We start from the raw sequence: 22,775 nt of genomic DNA, 5'->3' as shown, positions 1-22,775 counted from the left end.
ACACAGTCCAGCCCTGTAGGTGGCGGTAATGCACCTAAAGTTCGTTTGCCAGCAGCGAAGACGATGCACAGAATGCATTGAGTGACATCAACACAGAAGAAAGTTCGGTGAACAGTGACAGCATTGCTTGGCTTGTTGGGCAGAAAGTTTTTTTTGTGGCACCTTGGACAAGAGCATGGCTGTGTGCAAATTGTGCAACAAAGAGTTTTCTTATCACAGCAGCACTTCAAGCACTATGATATCACCTCAATGCAAAACATGTTGCTGCAAGCATGGACATCAGAGCTAATGTTAGCTCCGACAGTCCTGGTACAGGCAAACGATGTAGCCAGCCCACAGTAGACCAGATGATGGGGTTTAGAGCCAAAATAAGTAAGTCTCTCTAAGATCCCTGCAGGACTCCACTCAGTTTGGAGTCTGAACTCAGCAGCACAACTGCACACCTAATGACCCAGATTAAAAAGTCCAAGAACGCAGAATTGAAACCACAAAATATCTCCATACTGCTCGTCCGTAGTGATTCAAGTGTCCTGAAGCCCCGACATAAAAAGTTGTTTGGAAAAACATCATTTGAACTCTGTTTTTAGCCTCATTGTAGGCTGTAGCTCTGACTGCTTCTCTGTCGACCGTGCTCACGTGTGCAAGCTTGCGCACAAGACCAGCGAAAGCATGTGAACACACATGAAGGTGGTGCCCATGTCTCACGGTCTCGCACAAGCGCACACACGTCAGCGCAGTGTACACAGAGGCAGTTAGAGCTACAGGCTACAATGAGGCAAAAAAAAAATTTAAATGACGTTTTTTCAAACAAATTTTTATGTCAGGGCTTCAGGACACTTGGATCACTACAGACGAGCAGTATGGAGATATTTTATGGTTTCAATTATGTGTTTTTGGACGTTTCAATCTGAGTCGATGTCAGCCATTAGGTGTGCAGTTGTACTGCTACCCACTTCTCCCTCGGATCTCCGTAAGTGTTGTGAGGACTCTAAAACTTCACCAGAGCCTTGACAAAGATGGGTTTGCATTTCATAGCAAATGCCACCATTTTTAATTTAATGTGAATTTTTCTGTGAGTTGTGGTTCCAGGGTGGTAATAATAATTTTAATTATAATGATAATAATAATAATAACAATAATTACTATTATTATTTTATTTGTATAGCACAGTTCATACAGCAAGTGCAACTCAAAGTGCTTTACATGAAAAACAAAATAAAATAAAAAATAGAAAATACACATTAAAGACAGGATACGATAGAGTAATCACACACTCATGCATACTTTAAAATACGAATTAGGTTTGATACCAAGCTTTATCATTCACAGCCCAGTGTCTTTTTTCTCAGTTTTCATAGCCCTAAGATGTAGAATATTTGATGGTGTTTTTTCTGTTCAAAAGAAAACGATAAAAAAAAAATATTGATTATAAAAAGAAGCCTGCACAGATCATAATATTGACGGGTTTGCCATAGCAATTAACAGGGTTAATATGAGCTCTGTCTCCCTCTGCCGCAGCTGTAAGTCACTGCAGGTGCGCTGCTCTCCCCCGTTGCCCATTTTAGTCTGTCCCTGTCAGCTGTGAGGAATGTGCGACACACACTGTGCAGCCCCCATCTGAGGGTCCAGCCTGCAGCTTCAAGCTCTGGCTCAAGTTTTGAACAGAAATCATTCCTCCTTCCTCACCGTAGCCCACCACCGGGTGCTGCTGCTGCTGCTGCCGCTGCCGCTGAATCGGTAAGTAACAAGGCTTTTTCCTCTCCGTACTTTATCGAGCAGTTCGAAAGTTGTGGCTGGGAGAAATTCCTGCGCTGCCTGCATGTTTCCCCACAGCTATTTTTATATGAGAGCGCTCCCACAGCTACAGCACATCAGGCTGACACAAAAAAAACCCACAGCAGCTGAATGCTGTTACAGGGACTGGACTGTCTATTGTGACATGTACAGTGGAAAAGTAAAAATGTTTCATTTTTTTAACAAAATGTGAGGATGATTCTGAGAGCACCGTAGGCTACTTACGTTAATCATTTAGTAGAACAGATAAAGCCAAAAATGTATAGGAGAATTCCTGTGCGAATAATGAAATGATCACAGGATGTAATGTGACATCAGGACAGGACTTTTTTTTAAAAATTAATTAATGTAACCCAACATAACTGTATCTGCGATGTCAGGCAGACACAAACTTAAAGATATATATATACACATATACTACATGTATGTGTGTATATATATATATATATATATGTATGTATGTATGTATGTATGTTAAAAGAGAAAACCTACTAAATGAATAAATACAGTGAAGGTCTTGTCCATAAAGATGGTAAAAATTTAGACGCTCTCAACAAACACTGGCACTCTAGGACATTTGCAATTTCAATTTTTTTCACAGAAAAAGACATTTATAGTCATTTGCTTCAAACTCATTTTTGTAGGTTTTTTTCAAAATACAACAGTTGTGTTTGCAGGGAGGCTCTTTACATACCTGTTTTCATTCCCAGGTCATCACATATTCACACTTTGTCAGTCCCCCCGGCGTTTCATGGCAACACACAGGGCACTGTCTAGAGTCTCAGCCAGTGCATTTACATAATGATAGAGAAAATCGATTTATTGTGACTAAAACCGGACTTTTAAAATACATGTTAACATGTTAATCCAACTGAAATAATATAAATTGGATTTCTCAAAGTCAGACTACCACACCCAGAAATGTGATTGCCCTGACCCTGCACGATCTACATTTCGCCAAGATTTGAGTCATTTGGTCTCTGCCACTTGAAATGCAGCTGATAGGGGAGACCAGGGGCAGTTGTAACAGTCAGTAGGTTTACATGCAGCTTGAGAAAATCGAATAATTGACTTACTCTGACAGAAACCAGACTTTTAAATGCATGTAAACAGCTTAGTCTGACTGAAATTGGACTATCCGATGCTTGACAAACACACCTAGATAATCGACAATCGAACTATTGCTGCATGTATCCACTTAGTCCGGCTGGAGTCGGAACTCGGCATTCTGCACATGCACCATTTTTTCTTTTGCGGGCTTTCACCTGAAAGAAGATGACGTAGCAGCAGTTCAGTATATAGCAGTGCAGTAACTCCCAGAAAAACAAACAAACACCATAGCGACTGAGAAGCAGAAGACGCACTTCTGGACGGACGGGGAAGCTACATTCATGCTCTGCCATCTTCATTCCTTGTTAGCTTCCTCTTCGGGTCATTCAGAACTAGTTCAATATGCACTATATTTAAAAAAAAAAAAAAAAAGGACACAGCGGCGCCTATCAAGGTGGAGTCAGATGTACTTGGTCAGAAATTCGATTTTTTCTTCTGCTTGTATATTTAGACAAGACGAGAAGTCCAACTTGACTGATTATCCAAGCTATGAGCTAAGCTCGACTACTGTGTATGCAAACATACTGAGTGTTTAGTTTTGATGTCATTACTTGAAAACCTCTTCTATTTGGATACATTTTTTTTTAATGTAGATGAGTTATACCAGTTTTACTTGTTCAGTCATTACATTTTTAAAGCAATGTCAGAGTCACAATATGGATTGAAATAGTCATGGAAAAAAAGATTCAGTATGAAAGTATTTGGAGATCGTCATGTATAATGATGATAATTGTATGAATGTTTGATTCATGCAGGGTCATGGTTCAGGTACTTCACCCTCAGAGTCCTTCACTCTGTACATTTACATGACATTAGAAAAAACTGATATATTGTGTTAGTCCAACTAAAACTGGACTTTTAAAATACATGTCAACATGTTAGTCTGACTGAAATCATACTGCATTTTCTCAAAGTCAGACTAACACACCCAGATACTGTAGGTGGGAGCTGAATTACTCCCACATGTATACAGTCAATTGGACCCAAACAGGCCTTGGTGCTCTGCGCATGCTCCACAGTTTCCGCACATAAGTTGAATCGTATTAAATGCATAACAGAAAAAGTTGGTAACAACATGGTGAAATCTACACCTAGAGCTGTGCATTTTTGGATGGACAAAATGTTCAGTGCTGTAAAGTTGTCCACCATGGTACCATTACTAACAAGCTGAAAGGGGGCATATCTCCACCTATTGTAGCAGAGTCAGACATACTTTGGTCATTAAATTGATTCTCCTCCAGTGCTTGTATACTGGGACGAGGACAGTAGTCCAATTAAATGGCTTAGTTGAGCTACAACCATAGCTCCACTTAACTGTATGTGCATGTAAACATACTGAGTGTGATGCAAAGCTGAAACACACTGTGATACGTGGTTAATGCTGTGTAACAGTTACAGTTAGGGTTAGGCAAAAACTACTTGGTTAGGTTTAGAAAAAATATATAATGTTGTTTGTTAAGGTAATGCAATGTGACATAAATATGCCACTTGAGTGACATCAGTGTGCGACGACCATACATAAGTTATGTTATGTTTGCATAATGTTGATTTTTGGTTTCAAATGGGACACAATCTGTGGTCCCCTGGGTAAAAGTCTTGTGTTGTGTGACCCATCCACTTCCCCTCCCTCCCACCCTACACAGACTTTCTCACTCTTTACTTCCTCAGTTGCTGCCAGTATTGCTGTGGATAGGTTAACATGGAGTAAGGTCAAAGCCTGCTGCCCGCTGCACTTCATAAAGATGCTTAAGGGTGCCTTTGGTACTGATCTCATACTGAGGGGTGTGACAAAGCCTTGGTATTTGCAGGCTGTTCTCACAAATGATTTTGGATGTTTTCCTATGAAAACCAATGCACCCAAATTCGTACACATCATCGTACACGTGACCAGTGGGCTGACGGCAGTAAACAAGGAAGCAGTCCCGAGCACTTGTCAGGAGGCAGGTTGGGGTGGTGCATGGGTCACAAAAAAATTACTTTTGCCTGGGACTCTCCCCTGGAGTCACGTGTTCAGATCTGAGAACTTTGAGTCATTTTAAGGTACATCCTCACCATGTGTCTTTTCCTAAACTTTACCTCCATAACTTATATTGCCTAAACGTAACCTCTGTAACTTTATGTTAACTACGTGACTGTATGTTAAAGACTTAATGTCATTTGTGCGGCGCAAACTAGTAGGATATGATACAAACTGTTGTGCATGCAGTTTTTTAATAGGATCTCATGAGAACCATTCTTCAAGATTATGTTGGTATTTGAAGACCTGTGAATGAGAATGGACTGAACTTCTTATATATGAGAATTTTTTTTTTTTTTAAAAAAAGTAAAAGCTACAAGGGGCACTTATTTAAAAAAAAAAAAAAAGAAAGTACAAAGCTACAAGGGCCAACAGGTAAGCCAGTTTTATGTCCATGAAGCTCAACCCTACAGTTGTCCAGACAAATACAATGTGTATGTCATATCGTTCAGACTGTACATGGTAGTAAAAACCATTCACACAGGTCTCAGAGTTGTTCTGTGAGCTGGAGATACTGTCCCTGGCCCAAAGGTGAGACAGCTCTTTCCCCCTATAGACCATTTTAGGGCCAACGTCACAATGACATCAGTTTGTTGGCTGGAGGCAAACAGGACTCGCCACCACAGAGCTGTTGGCTACATATCTACAGTGTCATCTTGTTTTGTTTTTGCGAACAAGAAGGAGTCATGGCTCAAAACTTAAATTTTATCACATAACAGCCGCCACTGCCTGTCAACAAAAAATAAGACAACTATGGTTAAATTCAATAAGACGAAAGGACTGGATAGCGGCGAAGGCAATCATCAAAAATGCTTGAGTGTGCAGCGCACACCTTAATATCAGGTTAGGGAAAAAATGTTTACTGTTGTGGGGATGAATAACGTTACGTGTACTAAGGGTTATCATGTCCACCTAATCACAAATTTGGGAGGTATTAAGAGGAACATCTGATTTCTCCGTAAAGCTAACTTTTTAGCGCATTAGCAGATATTAGCTTGGATAGCAGTTGTCTTTGTGACAGCGGAACTAGTTGAAAAGTCTTTTTTTCCCTTTAATAAGGTGATAATATCTCTGATGTTGTGTTTGCAGCTGATTTTTCAGTTCCAAAGTGACAGAGAAAATCAGTAATGCTGCTTTAATTTACATAAAATATGAAAACACAAGAATTCTTGAGGTCATATTCAAATGAATCAATTAAAGGTGCCATCTCAAGGTTGTACAAAGGCCTCCTAACAAAAAAGCCTTACACCACAGAATATATCCAAAACAAATGGGAAAAAGAAGGACAACTTGACATAACCAAAGAAGAATGGCTTAACTACTGTGAAATGCTGTGGAGATGCACAAGTGCACACACATGGAGGGAATTTGCGTGGAAGTGTTTGATAAGATTTTTCACTACTCCAAAGATGAAAATTCACTGCACGGGGGAAGACCCCATATGTTGGAGAGGATGTGGAGGTTGAGATGCAAATCATTGGCATGTGTTCTGGAAATGCCCAGGGTTGCAGATTTTCTGGTCAGGGGTTCATAAAACAATGGAGGAGATATTTCATATAAAGATACCCAACCAATTTGAAACCTTTATCTTAGGCAAATCAGATTTTATAACTGGAAACACTAATAGATATCTCTTTATAATTATGGTAACTGTAGCTAAGAAAAATATCACCAGACACTGGTTGCATCCCAAACCTCCTACAGTGAGTGAATGGATGGACACGATTGACGACATATATCGAATGGAAAAAATCACACACTCTTGACCTAACCGAAGGGACACAACAGACTGACCCTCATTAAACAACAAAACATTGGACTTTTCCCTTATCTAAATACACAAAAAGAATATAGGCCTACTACTGTTAGTTCAATCTCCCATATGTGTTGATATTCTCTAATCAGCTTGTGTTTTTTAATATACATCCCAGTTCTTATGTTTCTTTCTGTTCTATTGAAGGTTATCTTTTTATTACTATTATTATTTTTCCATTGCTGGTATTTGTGCCATATTTTAACTAAATATTTTATTATTTAGGGGGTAAATTTAAAAGGAGGAAAAAGGGGAAAAAGGAAACAGTAAGGCTGAGGTTTATGCGGAGCAGTAAAGTTGCTCTCCACTTTTGAAAGCAATAAATTGTTCTGTGAGGTTTTGACAATACTCAGTACCCAACTGTCTGACTTTGTTTTTTGACAAACATTTACTTCCCTTAACAACTGTACTGGATGTTTCAAATGTGTACTGTACCTTGCATTGAATAAAAATTGTAAATTAAAAAAAAAGAAAACACACCAAGTAGAAATAACTTTGGGCTCACAGAAAGATCATAATTTAAAAGCATACACCAGTTTCTTTCAACCATCTCTGCCAACAGGACAATGATGAAACAAACTAAAAGACATTTTTAACAGTGAGCAGAAATCCACCATGACCAGCATGTTGCCTGTACGCCCTTAGCAATTCATCATCCTCCACTCACATTATCTCCAGCCTTGCCCTAGTTTTCAAGGTGACCCTGCTGCAGGATGTCTTCTACCCCAGAGCTGCCCCCTCTCCTCTTCACTGCGCTGCCCTCCTTCCCCACGGCCACTCCAGGAGTCCCGACTGTGGAGCTTAATGCCACCTCCTGCCAGGAATGGGAGCAGGCCCACCATATCCTCTTCCATCTGGGGAGCCTGTCCCTGCTGCTGGGTCTGGTCATCCCCACCACCCTGGGCCTGCACATGATCCTGCTGCGCCTCTTCCTGATGACAGGTTCGTCCACAGCGCCCCCTGTTGACAGCATTCCTGTGCTGATAACACTGAAGCTGGGGATGTTTGCTAATTAATACTAAATTTATCACAGCCTCAACTGATCTTCACTCTGATCAGAAGTGCATTTAAGTATTGGTCAATAATTTCCACAGGCTGGTTGAGGATTTGGTTTAGTCGGTTAATATTCAGAAGAACTGGGAAACTGTTGTGCACACAGAGGGCTCTCTTCATCAGAGCTGAGGCCCTAAAAGGCTCAGATGGCCGATAAAGGAAGGAGAGAATGGAAAAAGCACTTTCAACATGTTTATCTTTTGCTTGGAAGGAGAGTGGAGACAGGAAGCAGCCTGATTTATGGGATATTTTGACAGTTAATTTATTTATATTGCGCTTTGGAGCAAGATAGTCTCTGAAGGTTTTAAAGAGAAACAGAAATAGAGGAAAGAGGAAGAATAAACCAACAGAGCTATAGTAGTTCATCTTGTAAGGGTTTTTTTAATCAAAGACTAGATGGGGCATAATTATGTTACTAAAATAGACATAATTAAATAAATTAATCAGTTCATATGATAAATAAATGAATAGATAAATAAATGTATGAGCTGCACCTGAATTAAATATTTTCAATTTTTATGCCTTTGTGATGGCTACAGCCGTGGCCAGAGATATTATGTTTACAGGTTGTTCGTCCATCTGTCCTTCCAACTCTTGTGAATGAAATATCTCAAGAATGCCTTGAGGGAATTTCCTCAAATTTGGCTCATCAACTTGGACTCAAAAATTAACTGATTAGAATTTGGTGGTTGAAGGTCAAAGGTTGTCATATCTCAGGAACAGAAGGGGAAATATTTGATGAGATACTGAATTGGTGACACTAATCTTGGCTGTTCAACTTAGAGCTGTGCTGAATGTATAGATCGTCGTGCTGTCGTGGAGGAAGATGTGTGTGAAGCATCCATGTTTTCACAGACATGGATGTTAACTGTAAGAGAAACTTGACTGGTTTGCAGAGGCCAACAACTGCGAGGCAGTTGTAGTTACAACTTTGAGGTCAACAAAATGGCAGGATGTTATTTCATATTACACACAAAAACCGCCAGTCTGCAATGTCTAGACTCCCACAAGTGCACATAAGCAGTCTACTTAGTAATCGAAGAAATGACAGAAGAAAAAAACAGACTGATTTATGGTTATTCATTTAAATTTTTTTTCATCCTGTGACATTTTGAGTCTGATGTCTCTGCGCATTAAGCACCGTCTCCCAGATCCGAGCTAGTGCATAATTCAACCTTCAGTGGTGGCCACTTAGCCCTTTTGGCCTGAGACCCCCATGGGCTGCGTCGACGATTGCTCCAACACAAGCAATGGGGGAAAGCACAAAACGTGCATGGCCAAAATTGCACACCAAAAAAAAAAAAAATATATATATATATATATATTCACTTGGTCTCTCAGAGCTTCCCTAGGAATAACATTCATAACTAATAGATGTCTTTATGTGTTGTCATACAAGGTGTACATAAACTGCAACTCCAGGTAAACTAGTTTTAAGAATGGAAAAATCCAGACTTATAAATCATCCACAATTCCGCATACAAGGAACAGAGCCGTAGACTGCTCTAGAAATTAGTTTTGTGACATGTTTGTTGTAGTGTTTTTTTGAAATGACACCAACACTAGCTATACTAATGTTGTCTTAATAAATTAAACCAGACTGAAGTATTTACTTTTGAATTAAGACTTTGAAGTGTTAACATTATGTGTCTGGACTTATCTTCACCTAAATCCACATTGTTGTGTGTCTTAACCCTGACAGGATGTGGTCTCTTCATCGTGTGGGCGACTCTGTACAGGTGTAACCTGGATGTGATGGTTTGGAACGTGGTGTTCCTGGTGGTCAATTTCATGCACTTGGCCTTCCTCCTGTACAAGCGCAGACCGGTCAGTTTTGCATCAGCATGCCCTCATTCACATCCCAACAGTCGCTTTACATTCAGGCTTTTTGTGTGTTTTACTAAATTGGAATACGGGCCCCAGGTGTTGAGGGAACAGTTTGTTCATTTGTATTGAGTCTCAGTGTTTGTCAGCTCTGTCCTGGGCAGGAGGCAGCGTATCCTCCTGGGTCTGCTCCTACGTTATGCTAATGGGATGCAGATAGAATTCATGTGTAGGTGAGGGGCCTCCAGCAGGCTGATAGAATCAGACCAGGACTTTTCATAATGACACAGGAGACCTGTCCTCCTCAGTCACTGCAGATCACCTGCTCAGTTCAGCAGCACTACTGAAGGAAAGCCTGTAATTAGGTCAGAGCCAATCAGTCAATGCCACGCCTACTGGCTAATCACTCCAGCTGACCTGCGTGTGCAGACAATGACTACATTTACATGCACAAAATATTCATCTTTTTTGTCCTCATTCCAAAAAAGACAATATTTCTATCAAGCTGTTTACATGGCTCATGAAAACAAATATTCCACTAATATTCCTGTGGTCTGTTACGTCATGCCATTAGGCCCAAAAAGAAAAACTTTCTCATAGACTTACATTGGGAAAAAGCTGTCTATAAATCAGTGGACAAACTTTTTTTAGGGTCACAAGCCCTGCGAAATGACTTGTTCCACCATCAAGATTCAATCCATTCAGTCTGATAACATTTGGAACGTTTAAAAGAGCCACAAATTTAAATTACATTACCCCCACTGGAGCTAGCGGAGCGATAAACTGGAAGTCACCTGCTGAGCCCCACAGTGATGCGGAAGCAGCGTTGATCATTTGGGTAATTTTATACCACGGAAATAGAGTGGTTTTGGACTTCATGCACAACTTTCATAGGAATGAAAGAAGCTCCACCTCCAATGCTGTATTCAGGTCTCATATATACATGGTTTTCCACCAATGGAGGATTTGTTGGACCATGTGAATACAGCCTTCCTCTTTCAGTCAATCAGCCACCTTCTTGAAAAGGTCAGTGCTGTGGTATTTGCTCCGATCCCAAAAACCTGTTGATATCCAAGTCTTTAAATAAAGTTTAAAATTAGGTTTCTCTTTCTGACCAGAAATGTGGGCTTTACTTCAACCTGTTCTCATTCCCAGGTTGTCAAATACCAATGCTTTGTCACACCTCCCAGATCTCATATCGATGCAAAGGGCACCCTTTAGCGTCTCTGTGTGACGCACAGCTGAAACTCATTGTAACACATGTTTAATGTTGTAAAATGGCAACACATTCTCATCCCAAGTCTTCACATATCGCTGCTGTAAATGTCCTCTCACGTCTACATATTACATGCTACATACATATTACATGCTGCTCCTTTGTTTGCAGTTGATGTTCCGGAATGCTGCTGCCTAATCAGGGATGTCAACAAAAGCACATGGTTAGATTTAGAAAGACACATCATGGTTTGGCTCTACATTTAAATGGTAAGCAAATCCAGCAGGGTATCATACCACCACGACAGGTGCCGTTTGGCCAACCGGTGGCGTATCACAACACCATGAAAGGTCACGTACAGCAACATTACAAACTGACACCAAAAGTGGTTTTTGGTGCCAAAACCACTGACATAGTAGCTGTATTTGGAATGGTTTTGGTTAGATTAGGCAACAAAACTACCTGGTTGTGTTTTAAAAAAAAAGAATATGTTTTGGGTTTAAATAAGTACATCTTTTACATAACAATAACATAATGCAATGTAAATACGTCAGGTGACGACCGTATGTAAATCGCATAACTTTATGTCAAAGCAACACTGATGTTTGGTTTCACACAGGAATATATGAACTGTGGTCTCCTGGATGAAAGTCTTGATTCGTTGACCCATTCATTAGGATCAGGTCAGTTGCTCTCTGCATCAAGTATTGCTGCAGATGGGTATTCACTGAAGTTAGTTAAAAGCCCAGTGCTGCTTTTGAACATACTAAAGAGTGCATTTGGCGTCAATATCACATGCAGAAGGAACATGACAAAGCAGCAGTATTTGACACCCTTGGAATGAGGAAGGGCTGATTTCTTGTGGGCCTGCATCTCTACCCCAGCCTTCCAAACAGTTGGCAAGGTGGTTCATGTAGGGTACAGTGCAGCCATGAAAACACACAAAGCAAACCTTAAACAGAAGGCCGAGTACCACAAACTGTGGAAACACCCTTTACTGAGATGCATGTCCAGAGAATGCTTTACCCACGTCTTGATGGGAAAATGTGACATTCTATAAAAAGCCTAAGTCATGTGAACAGCATATGCTGTTCAGATGACCGGTATCATATTCAGAATATTGTTTTATTCAGAATATCAGTGTAATATTAGTGTGCATGTAAACATAGTCATTGTATGCATGAATGACATACCTCTAAGTAATCATTAGCCTTGATACGTACCATTTGAAAAATGCACTTGTTATTGGTTTGTTAAGCCCCGTTCAGACCAATGATTGGTGACGAGACAAAACCGTGCTGCGGCAGATGCTCCACCCCTGCCGAACCTCTGTTTCCATTCTCATGGTGTGCCTGTGTCGGACAGTGGGTAGCTGCTACTGCTCGCTCTATGTGCTTATGTCCCCCCATCACGCACACACATTCTCATTGACTGAATAATTGGCACTGGTTATTCATATTATTGTGGTGTATTTCTTATAAATACAGTTCATCTGATGCTTTGTTGATGGTTTTCACTGTTTCATCACTACTACAAATACAACTAGTATCTCACTATCACTATCCTCATTCATATTTTAAGAAGATACAAATTATATTCAGCCACAAAATCAGCCTGAATAGCTGGAAATGATACACTGATGATGATACACTGTCTTTTTTAGTTGCATTGGTGTGAACCAGCAGGTTTTTAGAACATTGCAGAATGATATATTGCAAGTAGTTGTTTTAACTCATCTTGTTGCAAATCTTTTGACTGAACCTTAATGGTTCTGTTTCAATTTGCTATGTAAAGATATAATGGAGTAGAGACCCCTGAGCAGAGAATGAAGTCACACTGACTCTGTATGTGTTGTGATCTGAGCTTCTCTGTGGTTTGCTATGGTAGCCAGTTTGGCCATGCGTTCATGTTAGCGCATGTGTGTATCAACTGCTAGCTCATCATGGCTGCTTTGCACTGCATGCACACGGCAGTAACATCTGATATCAGGTGTGTGTCACTGCAGAAGTGTACCACCAGCCCTTTGAATCGGTCCGTGGTTGACAGCATTGGCTCTGTCAACACTGTTGCCATTGTTTAGCTCCCTTTATGAGTCAGTAACATTAGCTGCTAGCCCCTGGTTCAGCCTCCTCCATGCTGGGAAGGGTGTGCAGACAACGCATACACTGTGAATTTCACATAGAGCCCCTTTGATGGTTGTTGTGTAATTATCTTGTTGCTAATGTTTTCTCTTGAGCTTATGCTAATGTTCTCTAATCAGACTGTTTCAATCAATGGTACTGGGATGAATCTACAGTGTGCAAGACTGAGGTCTGAAACTGTATTTCATTTATATAATAAGTCAACCTCCTAAGCATTCTCAAATATGTTTCAATGTAGTTGTTAAGCTGCACGTGAGTTTATTACAATACTTTAGTGACTTCTGATGTGTATTGTTTATTTTCTATTATTTTCAGACTACAAACACACACGCACTTAATGTCAGATTTTCAGTAGAACAATGATTTAAGGCTGTGGCTCTTCTCTGTCAGATTAAGATTGACAGGGAGCTGCGCTCAGTCTACAAGCGGATGTTTGAGCCCCTCCATGTGCAGGAGTCTCTGTTCCAGAGGCTCACAGGACAGTTCTGCACCATCCAGACCCTGAAGAAAGGCCAGGCCTACGCTGCTGAGGACAAGACCTCTGTGGACGAACGCCTCAGCATTCTGCTCAAAGGAAAGTACGTACTGTGTGTCTGACTTTGGATGCAGCCATTGGTCTGTGTTGTCCACCTTCACTTTGTGCTGAATATGTCTCAGTGATTGATTCATTATATAGAAATTGTAAATATTGAGCTGTCTACTTGTCAGAGATGAAGCGAATGAAGTCTAAGTGCAAGATTTCACTGGAATGGAAATGTGCATGGAATATCTTTTTATTACTGTTCTTGATATTATGGTTTGGTTGGTTAATTGATTAATTCTGTAACTGACTATAATTAAAACTTGCCTTACATGATCTTTTGAAACTTAACAAAGTTCACAATTGAGTTTTAAAACAGTAACAGTGAGAAGGAGCTGGAGTGTAGAATAGATGTTTTATAATTTGCTGGCATAGCATATAATGCATTTAAAATATTGAACATAAGCACAAAGCAGTGGTTTAGGCTAATGGTTTAGCCAGTCAATTTACAAAATTTTGGAATTATCTTAACAGTTAATGCAGGTCTTAACATTTCAGAGTGAATTTGAAACTTTTTATGCCTCCGCACCTGCGATAGCAATGGCTGGCCATAACTCAAGAACTGATATGCTGATATGAGGATGAAATTATTAAATACATACATAAAGTACAGCACTTAAGTAAATGTACTTATTCACATTTCACCACTGGTTCTGAGAGTAATTAAGGACTTACTTTAGATGGCCATTAGAGGAACTGGGAGTTGAATTGACTTTGTCCTTTGGCATCACCAACCAACCCAAGTGCCTGCCACATTTTTAACACAAGAAGATTTAAGGCTCACTTAAAAGAGATTGTATTTTTGTTTTTTAAGATGTATCAGAGTTTTCTATGATTTTTTGTGTGACAGGATGAAGGTGTCATACCGAGGCCATTTCCTTCACAACATCTACACCAATTCATTCATTGACTCTCCAGAGTTCAGGTCCACTGAGATGCACAGAGGAGAGAAGTTCCAGGTAAGAAGAAAATCAGATCGAACGGTGACATGAACAACCCCGTTATGTGCCTTCATTGCTCAGTTGCACATCTCTGAGCTTAAATCAAAGACTGTACAAAATACTGGATATAGCCACAGTGAGGTCACCCATTGGTTTGTGGATTCCTGTTTTAAAGCCTCAAATATGGCCTTTTTGCCATCGCCAGCTTGGATTTTTGGAGCCAGAAGAGACCAAATTTGGAAGAGAGGGTGGAGATAACCATACGCTAGCTGATAGCTTGGTTAGCATTGTGCATTGTGATTTTACAAATTTTAATGCTAATTGCTAATAAATTGCTAATGAATTAATTTTCACTCCTTAGTCTTTCATAAAGTAAAAACACACTGAAATAGCGACCCCCCAGTTGTCAGACAGTTGTCATAAATGTTGATTTAGCTACAGAGACCTGTTAGGTTTTTTTGTACCAGACTGTAAACATTTTTATTTCTGCTGTAAAGTTGGGCGTATTAACATGAGTCTGTGGATAGTGACTTGCTCTTGGAGCCAGACTCAACTGGTTATTAGAGGTTTGACAAATAGAAAAATAGAATTATAATACAATTAAAGACTTAGCACTATTTAGCCATGATGACTGCAGTGGCGAAATGAGATTCCACCTGCTGCGCCTTCTGTTTCATAAATAGATCATACAATCCTCATTTCTTGAAAAACCAATGTTGAGTTTGATTGCCAGGTGACCATCATGGCAGAGGAGAACTGTAAGTTCCTGTGTTGGTCTCGAGAGAGGCTCACCTACTTCCTGGAGTCAGATACTTTCCTCAATGAGGTGTTCAGGTACCTCATCGGCAAAGACATCACCAACAAACTGTACTCTCTGAATGACCCCACACTCAGTGACAAGGTAGGTCCAGTTCTGCTCTCAAATTATAATGAAAAACTTTTTATTGGCATAAACACTGGAAGTATTAACACATCAACAACACCATAATGTGACAGCTACAGTGAGCCTCATTGTACTGATGGTGGTGATGATGATGATGATGTTGGTGGATGTGTCCCAGGCAGTGAAGAAGATGGACCGTCAGCCCAGCCTGTGCTCTCAGCTGTCTATGATGCAGATGAGAAACAGCATGGCGAGCACCAGTGACACTGATGATGTCCTTAACCAGATCCTACGAGGAGGGTCTGCTGGATCATCGCTCCGTAAGTCACAGTATCACCCACCAACATGTTTTCTTGTCTTTCCAAGGAACTGTTACCGAGAGTGCCTTACATCACACCAGTTTACAGGAGAGCATTCCATTGGTTGATTCCTTAATCTAAATTTAAACCTCAAAATTGTCAGATGTATTACAGTAATACAAATAATTGCACTTTTAAAGCTGTTGCAGATAGTATGTTTAGAAACTTCGATCCAAATTAGTCTGCACCAAGTATCAAAGAGAGAATGAATAAGTAAGAGATAATAAGAATTAACTACCATAAAGTTTTCTTTCCTCTCATAGTGTTGTCTACTGTTTACCTATTCTCCGGCCTGTTCGTGATGTCGATGTGACACGCCATAAAAATTAATAAATTCACACGCACACACACACACACACACACACACACACACACAGATAGGCCCACTCGTCTGCTGCAGAGCTGTACATAGCCCTGGTCAGCTGGCAACGGAAAAGGAGTCTATCACCTATTTTGAGTGGTTTTACCCGTGTTTTAAAAACTGAAGTACACGCACTGAGCACAAAAGTTCAGAGGTTCAGTTTAGTCATCCATGATAATCGGCATGAGCATTTTTTTTCACCGATAAAATATGTTTATTTTAAAACACGTTGCTTTGGCGCTGATGCAGCCGTCTCTATGCCTGAAGTCCCCACTCTTGGCTGTGTAACAATGTTCCGCCTACAGCCCCCACTGATTGGTTACACTGATTGGTGACAGGGCACAAGTGATAGCCAATCAACACTGAAGCTTCTACATGCAGCGCCACAGACTGCTCCGTGAGCCATGGCAAAAAGAAAAGAAAAAAAAAAAAACACGATGTAGGCTAATTGTCATCAAGTGAACATGACCAGGAGCTCCTTTACTAAATAAAAAGAAGACAGAAGTTAACTCAAAATATAGCTGGCATGAGTGCCTTAGATGCGTTAACAGAACTAGCAAGTCTGCATATTCTTCATTACAATGACAAACAATAAAGTGCAAGTGAGCAACTCTACATAACGTAAGCAAATAAACTCAGAGCAATATATTTGTACTTACAGACATGCATCAAGAGGGGCGGCACTGTAATTATATGTGTGTGTGTGTGTGTATATATATATAGTATATATACATATATATACTATATATACACACACACATAGTGTATATATATATATATATATATATATATATATAGTATATATATGTATATATACTATATATATATACACACACACACACATATAATTACAGTGCCACCTCTATGTGTGTGTGTGTGTATATATATATAGTATATTACTATATATATATATACACACACACACATATAATTACAGTGCCGCCCCTCTTGATGCAGCGGCTCCACCACACCGCTAGGTGGTGCACGAGTTGAGTTTAAGTCGTTATACCTTTTCAGTGTTGTGTAGTTTTTGTGTAGTATAAATATATATATATATATATATATATAAAATGCTATGGGCAGCTCCCTGCACTTTTCATTTTCATTTTTCTGTTCATTGTTGTACTCATTTACTGTTCAGTGTTTTACTAATTACAGTACTTTAAACCTCTTTAAGTACTTTTATATTTTCCATTCATTTGTTTACTTGTCAAATGCTGTACTATTTCACTGGAAAAGTTCTCAGAACAAATATATGCTTAATTGCATTTGAATGTAGTGCTTTGTCAGTGTTTGTTTTTTTTTTTTTAAATTCTGTGTCAACTATGATTTTTACAGCAGACATATATCGGTTGTAAATATCGGCTATCGGTATCTCTGTTTCATAATAATCGGTATTGGCATCAGCTCTGAAAAAACCATATCGGTCGATCCCTAATTCTTATTCAACACTCAACACAATGCAGGAAATAAATACCCACAGAATAAAACTATGCTTCCATGGAGGAGGGAGCTGTTCTACTATACTGTTTTCATTCACTAATCATTTCCGCTTACTTCTACTTTGCTGTTTCTAGATCTGTGTTAAGGTACTACCAAAGAACATGAAACATTCACCTTAGAAGTTTGAGACACGCCACAAAATTGGCCAATCACCACACGGGGTGGGAATAACGTCACTGTCACGTTGTTATAAAGCAACAACAATGGCAAGTGCAATAGACCAGGGGCCTGTATCACGAAGCAGGATTAATGTCTTAGTGATTTAACTTCAGGGTTAACCCTTGGTTTTCGGTCTCACGAAGCCGGTTCAGTTCTTATCGGGGTAGATCACCATGGTAACTTACTCTGCTCCGGAGGAGGGTAAGTTCAGGGTTGAATCTGATCCTATAAAAAGCACCACCCACTGGCCAATCAGCTGTTCGGAAAAAAATGACTCCGCTGACTGAAATGCAGCCCAGTCATGACGGGAAGTTTAATTAATGTGATTGATTTTAATTTGAAAGTTTAATTTGAACAATAAAAAAGAAAAGAAAGCAACAACAACAGACAATAAAAAGATTGTTCAAAAAGGAGTGGAAAGAAGTCGAAATTTCATCCCACCCCTTCATAAGAAAGAAACTGATCATTTGCGGACACTTAATAGCACCATTAATTAGTGCCAACATTTTGTTTTGTTGGAGGAAATGATCCCTGTTAAAGATAATGGGCCTAATTGACAGCTTTGCTGCTGGAAATGTGGAAAGTAGCCTATCATGTCTACACTTCATGGTGTTTGAGGGATTTTCCTTTTTGTTTTTTAAAGAGGGACACTAAGTATATTTTTGCGCAGCTGTTAATTTCTAACCAAGCTCAATATCAGGATGATTTTATTCTGACTATCAATTTGGTGTTGATATGATTTAATTGTGGCATCAGCTTTAAGCTTTATTGTAGCATAACGTTATGACAAAGAAGACCAATTTATCAGACGCAATGATGTTAGACGATAATTCTAATACACACAATTCATCTGCGCAGCATTGATTTCATGGGATTCAAGGGTGTGACCAGTGTCAGATGTACAGGTACAGGTACTGTAGCTACTTGAACCTGTGATGAGTAATTTAACCTACACATCATTTTATTTGCTACCTTGTTTTGTCTTGATTTTTCCCTCTCTCCTCCTCTATTTCTTCTTTCCTGACCCGTTTTTTTTTTCTTCTCTATTATGTGATTTCATTGATGTTTTGACAGGGGAATTTCTTTGATAAGCTTTTAGTGGCTTCTAACCTCTCCGGCACTTTTCTTTTTTAATCTTGTAAATGTTATACTGTCTGTTTTTAACATTATGTGCAAATAAACTAATCTAAACTAAAACTAAACATTATTCATCCCGTTATGCGTTGCCACGCATGTTTCCTCCTCCTGCAGCTGCCACGGTGTTGGCCTTTTCTGTAATGTTGCTTTTCTCCTCCTCATATTTTAGCAGAATTAATCTCTGATCCTCACATGAGAAATACTTTTTTTGCCCTCATACGGCGCTCTGTGAGGACGCTCTGTGAGGACGCTCAGTGAGGACGCTCAGTGACGCTGCGCTTCTCTCATGATTGTGATTGGTCCGCTGCGTGCGCGTTCACAGCTCTTGATAAAGCAACCCTGGGTTGAGTTACAGAGCTGATATCCAGCGTGGTGATACCGATTATCCTGATTGCCATTGTTAGGGTTAGTCAACCCAGGATAGGTCTGGGTAACCCAGGAAAGGTTGATCTCGCTTCGTGATACAGGCCCCAGGTAGACGCTGCTATCAAGGCTGTTGTAAATCGATAAGTCTTCTCTACATTGCCAAACATCGTATCTTGTTTTACTTCGCTCTGCTCCACTCTTATTACCCAGTCCAAACCATTATGTTGGCATGGCTATGCATCAGTGTGGACCTGAAGTTACATTAGATTCAGACATATTTGTGGGTTTCTAGTGATTGTTTAGGGAAAATCAAATACTCCCTCCTCCATCAAAATTGGCAAGACTGGACAGTGTCAGACTGAAAATGGGAAAGGAGTGTAAGGAGGTAACAATTCTGTCTGATGTTAGGCAACCAGTTCTTCCCTCTACGACACATATTTGTTGAACCCAAGTGACATCACTCTAACATTCTCGGAAAAAAGAGTAAAAGCATCATGTGTATTAGGAGGGGACACATTGTGAGGCCAAATACAGTTTTTGTATCAGTCATAGCCTGGATACAGACTAAAAGCACCTATAGTAAAGTGTTATTCTTCAAAATGCTTTTAGCCGTGAAGAGTGGCTCAGTTTCTCTTCAGCAGAAGGGCTCTAATGCAGTAGCTGTTAATGGTAATGGAAACACATTCACAGGGCTGTTTCTAGTTTTACATTATCTGTTCAGCCACTCATCCTGTGTTGGGCTCTGGGGTGTGTGTCTCTGTGTGTATGAATGTACATTTGATTATAAATGTGATAACTGTGCCCTTTGTGACATGTGAGCAATTCTGCTGGTTATTGAGCCCAGATCATTTTTTTTTTTTTTTTTTAGAAAAATCACCTGGCACCAAGGCCTCCTCAAAGATGAAACCCATAGAGGAAGGCATGGAGGATGACGTCTTCGAAGAGTCTTGTAATATACCCAGCACTTCCACTGATGAAATGTAGCTAGCACTGCAAGAATATATAGGATGAAATTTCTATTATATAGGTCTGTTAGCTCTGCAACCAAACAACAAGAGCCTGATTGATACACAGGCATGAGGGAAATCATCATCTGTGCCATTTTCTCAGTGAACTTAGATCTGCCTATATTTTGGCAACAGATGTCAGTACAGAAATGTTAAAGATATGTTTAAGGTCATTTAGAAACAAATGTCTCCAGTACATAGTTTATCCACCACAAAGCACTGACAAGATTATTTTTTACTGTTAAATGTAAAATGTTGCAAAATGTGCATATCTGCTTTGTTTATGTGTTTATGTAAAAAAAAAAAAGACAGATATATTATTATCAGTTTTTTAAAGCTACCTTAATTGATTTCCTTGACCACTTGTGGGCAGCAGATCATGCTGTAAAACACATAATGGACATATTATCACCTTACAAAGGCTTTGTGATGACCATTGTTTGCTAGCAATAGCCCATCGAACAGACACAAATAACACATGCCTTCCAATCTAAGGTCAACTGTTTTAATATTTTCTTCAGATTTTTAAAGAAAACATGAAGGCATGGTTTTTTTTAGAACTCAAAACAAAATACAACCATTTAAATTTGTATGCCCCTCCCTCAAGCCAAAGTAACAAACGTAAATCCCTCCCCGGTGCTTAAAACATTATTTGACATGCCCCCTTCATAAATAATGAAGTCCCTTAGAGCTTTTTCCACTGAAAACAGCTGCCTGTTGGAGACAAGGCTGATGAGAATACTGAGACTGAACCAAATATAAAAATGGGAGCTGGAAAACCAAAATGATGAGCTAAAAAATAAAATCTCTGTAGAGCTGAGGGGAATGGCAGGATTGGGATAATTCTTTGTGTGTTCATCATAAAGAGCGTTCACATTACATACAGTTATTTGATCTATTGATAATGTGAAGACATTGATCAGTGCAGCTTTCAGTTCTCAAATATAATTATAAAAAAAAACAAAATCTAAAACTAAACTAAACTAAATCTGTCTCAGAAATCCTGCACTGGTCAGGCTCTAACAACTGCTCATAAGTGACAGATCCATATAAACTCTTCAAATTGTTTCTGAAAAACATAACTGGTCAGCACTGATGCAAATCCATTATTATGTTTTTGATTATGTAGACACAAACATTTTCCTGTTTTATCCACAAGCTCACATTTCATAACTTTCACATCTTAATCTTTGTTAGTGAGGATTTTCTTTGGAAATATTATTTTATTTAACAATGTATTCTTTTTAAAACATTTGAAAGAGACAGAAGTGCACTTTGGGTGTTAAATAAACATTTAAAGAAAAAAGATTTGTCTGTGTGTTTGCTGTGTGTCAAATCTTTATATTCAGTAATTATCTCTTCTTTATTCTTCTCATCTCTGTCTTTTCCAGATGATAATAACCTTTGAGTTGCATCTGAATTGCCAAAGTCAGGGCAGTGGGTGTGATGTTGTAGTATTTGTAGGATTGGAGTGCCCTCTTGTGGCCATGATGTGCCAGCCCTGCTTCCCTCATTACTTTGAAGTCAGTGAAGCTGCTCATGAATCATCAGCCAAAGCAGTGTGAAGGCATCCATCTCAGATAACAGGTCATCAAGCTCTTATTCAGCCTTGAAGACTTCTTCTAGAAAACAAATGGGGGATAAACTAGGTCCAAGAGCAGTTTCTTTAGTTCCACACATTGGTGAAGAGTGTCAGTATCTGTAAGCAAGTCAGAATAACTAATGATTAATATGACGGTGACACCTTATAGAGAATCTTGAAACAAACAGATTTATTTTGTTATGGGTAAAATAATTACACATACATACATTGCCAGAGTTTTCTTTTTACTTTAATTTGGAAAAAAAAGCAGGGCGGCTCAGTATCACTGTTTCTACCTTAAGAATTTGTGAGACTTGCAGTGAAAGCTTAAGCACAGTGAACTTCACTAGACATCACTGCCTGAATTTTGGATTACCTCATGGGCCAGTCAGGGTGGATGGCTGCGTATCTCAGGTGGTGTCAAGTAACACCGGGGTGCCCCAAGGTATGGGGTGCCTTTTGTAAAGTGGCTCACGCTGAAAATAACATCAACATTTTGCCACATTTAGCTTCAAACAATGTTTAAAAAAGTGTTGTGAATTTTTTAACATCACCTTTTACCACATGTACAGCAATATTTGTTAACTTAGAAATATATTAACTGGTTAAATCTAAATATTAAATGTGGCACCTAAATGTTAAATCTAAATCTAAATGCTAAATCTAAATCTAAATATTAAATCTAAGTCTAAATGTTAAATCTAAATGCTAAATCTAAATGTTAAATCTAAATATTAAATCTACATGTTAAATCTAAATCTAAATGCTAAATCTAAATCTAAATCTAAATATTAAATCTAAATCTAAATATTAAATCTAAATGCTAAATCTAAATCTAAATGTTCATTCATTCATTCATTCATTCACTGAATGAATGAATGTTAAATCTAATGTTTTGGCAACAATTAAATCGTAGGTAATTGGACTTT

General features: G+C 39.2%; 1 protein-coding gene across 1 annotated transcript; it reads left to right on the top strand.

Annotated features, from left to right (window-relative positions):
- Positions 1-1,566: 1,566 nt before the first annotated feature.
- Positions 1,567-21,572, top strand: bves (blood vessel epicardial substance). The gene is made up of 8 exons (XM_049583199.1): positions 1,567-1,737; positions 7,413-7,676; positions 9,490-9,614; positions 13,359-13,546; positions 14,399-14,507; positions 15,223-15,390; positions 15,551-15,692; positions 20,126-21,572. The coding sequence occupies exons 2-8, from the start codon at positions 7,448-7,450 to the stop codon at positions 20,239-20,241; spliced, it is 1,077 nt and encodes a 358-aa protein (XP_049439156.1). The 5' UTR covers positions 1,567-1,737; positions 7,413-7,447; the 3' UTR covers positions 20,242-21,572.
- The last annotated feature ends 1,203 nt before the right edge of the window (positions 21,573-22,775 follow it).

The sequence above is a fragment of the Epinephelus fuscoguttatus genome, linkage group LG8 (genome assembly GCF_011397635.1).
Source record: "Epinephelus fuscoguttatus linkage group LG8, E.fuscoguttatus.final_Chr_v1".
Lineage (NCBI taxonomy): Eukaryota > Metazoa > Chordata > Actinopteri > Perciformes > Serranidae > Epinephelus > Epinephelus fuscoguttatus.
This window is presented reverse-complemented; position numbering and strand designations above follow the sequence as displayed.

Coding starts and splice junctions, on each gene's coding strand:
- bves (XM_049583199.1), top strand. CDS start 7,448: ATGTCTTCTACCCCAGAGCTGCCCCCTCTCCTCTTCACTGCGCTGCCC. Junction 9,615..13,358: donor TCCTGTACAAGCGCAGACCG/GTCAGTTTTGCA, acceptor CTTCTCTGTCAG/ATTAAGATTGACAGGGAGCT. Junction 15,693..20,125: donor GTCTGCTGGATCATCGCTCC/GTAAGTCACAGT, acceptor TTTTTTTTTTAG/AAAAATCACCTGGCACCAAG.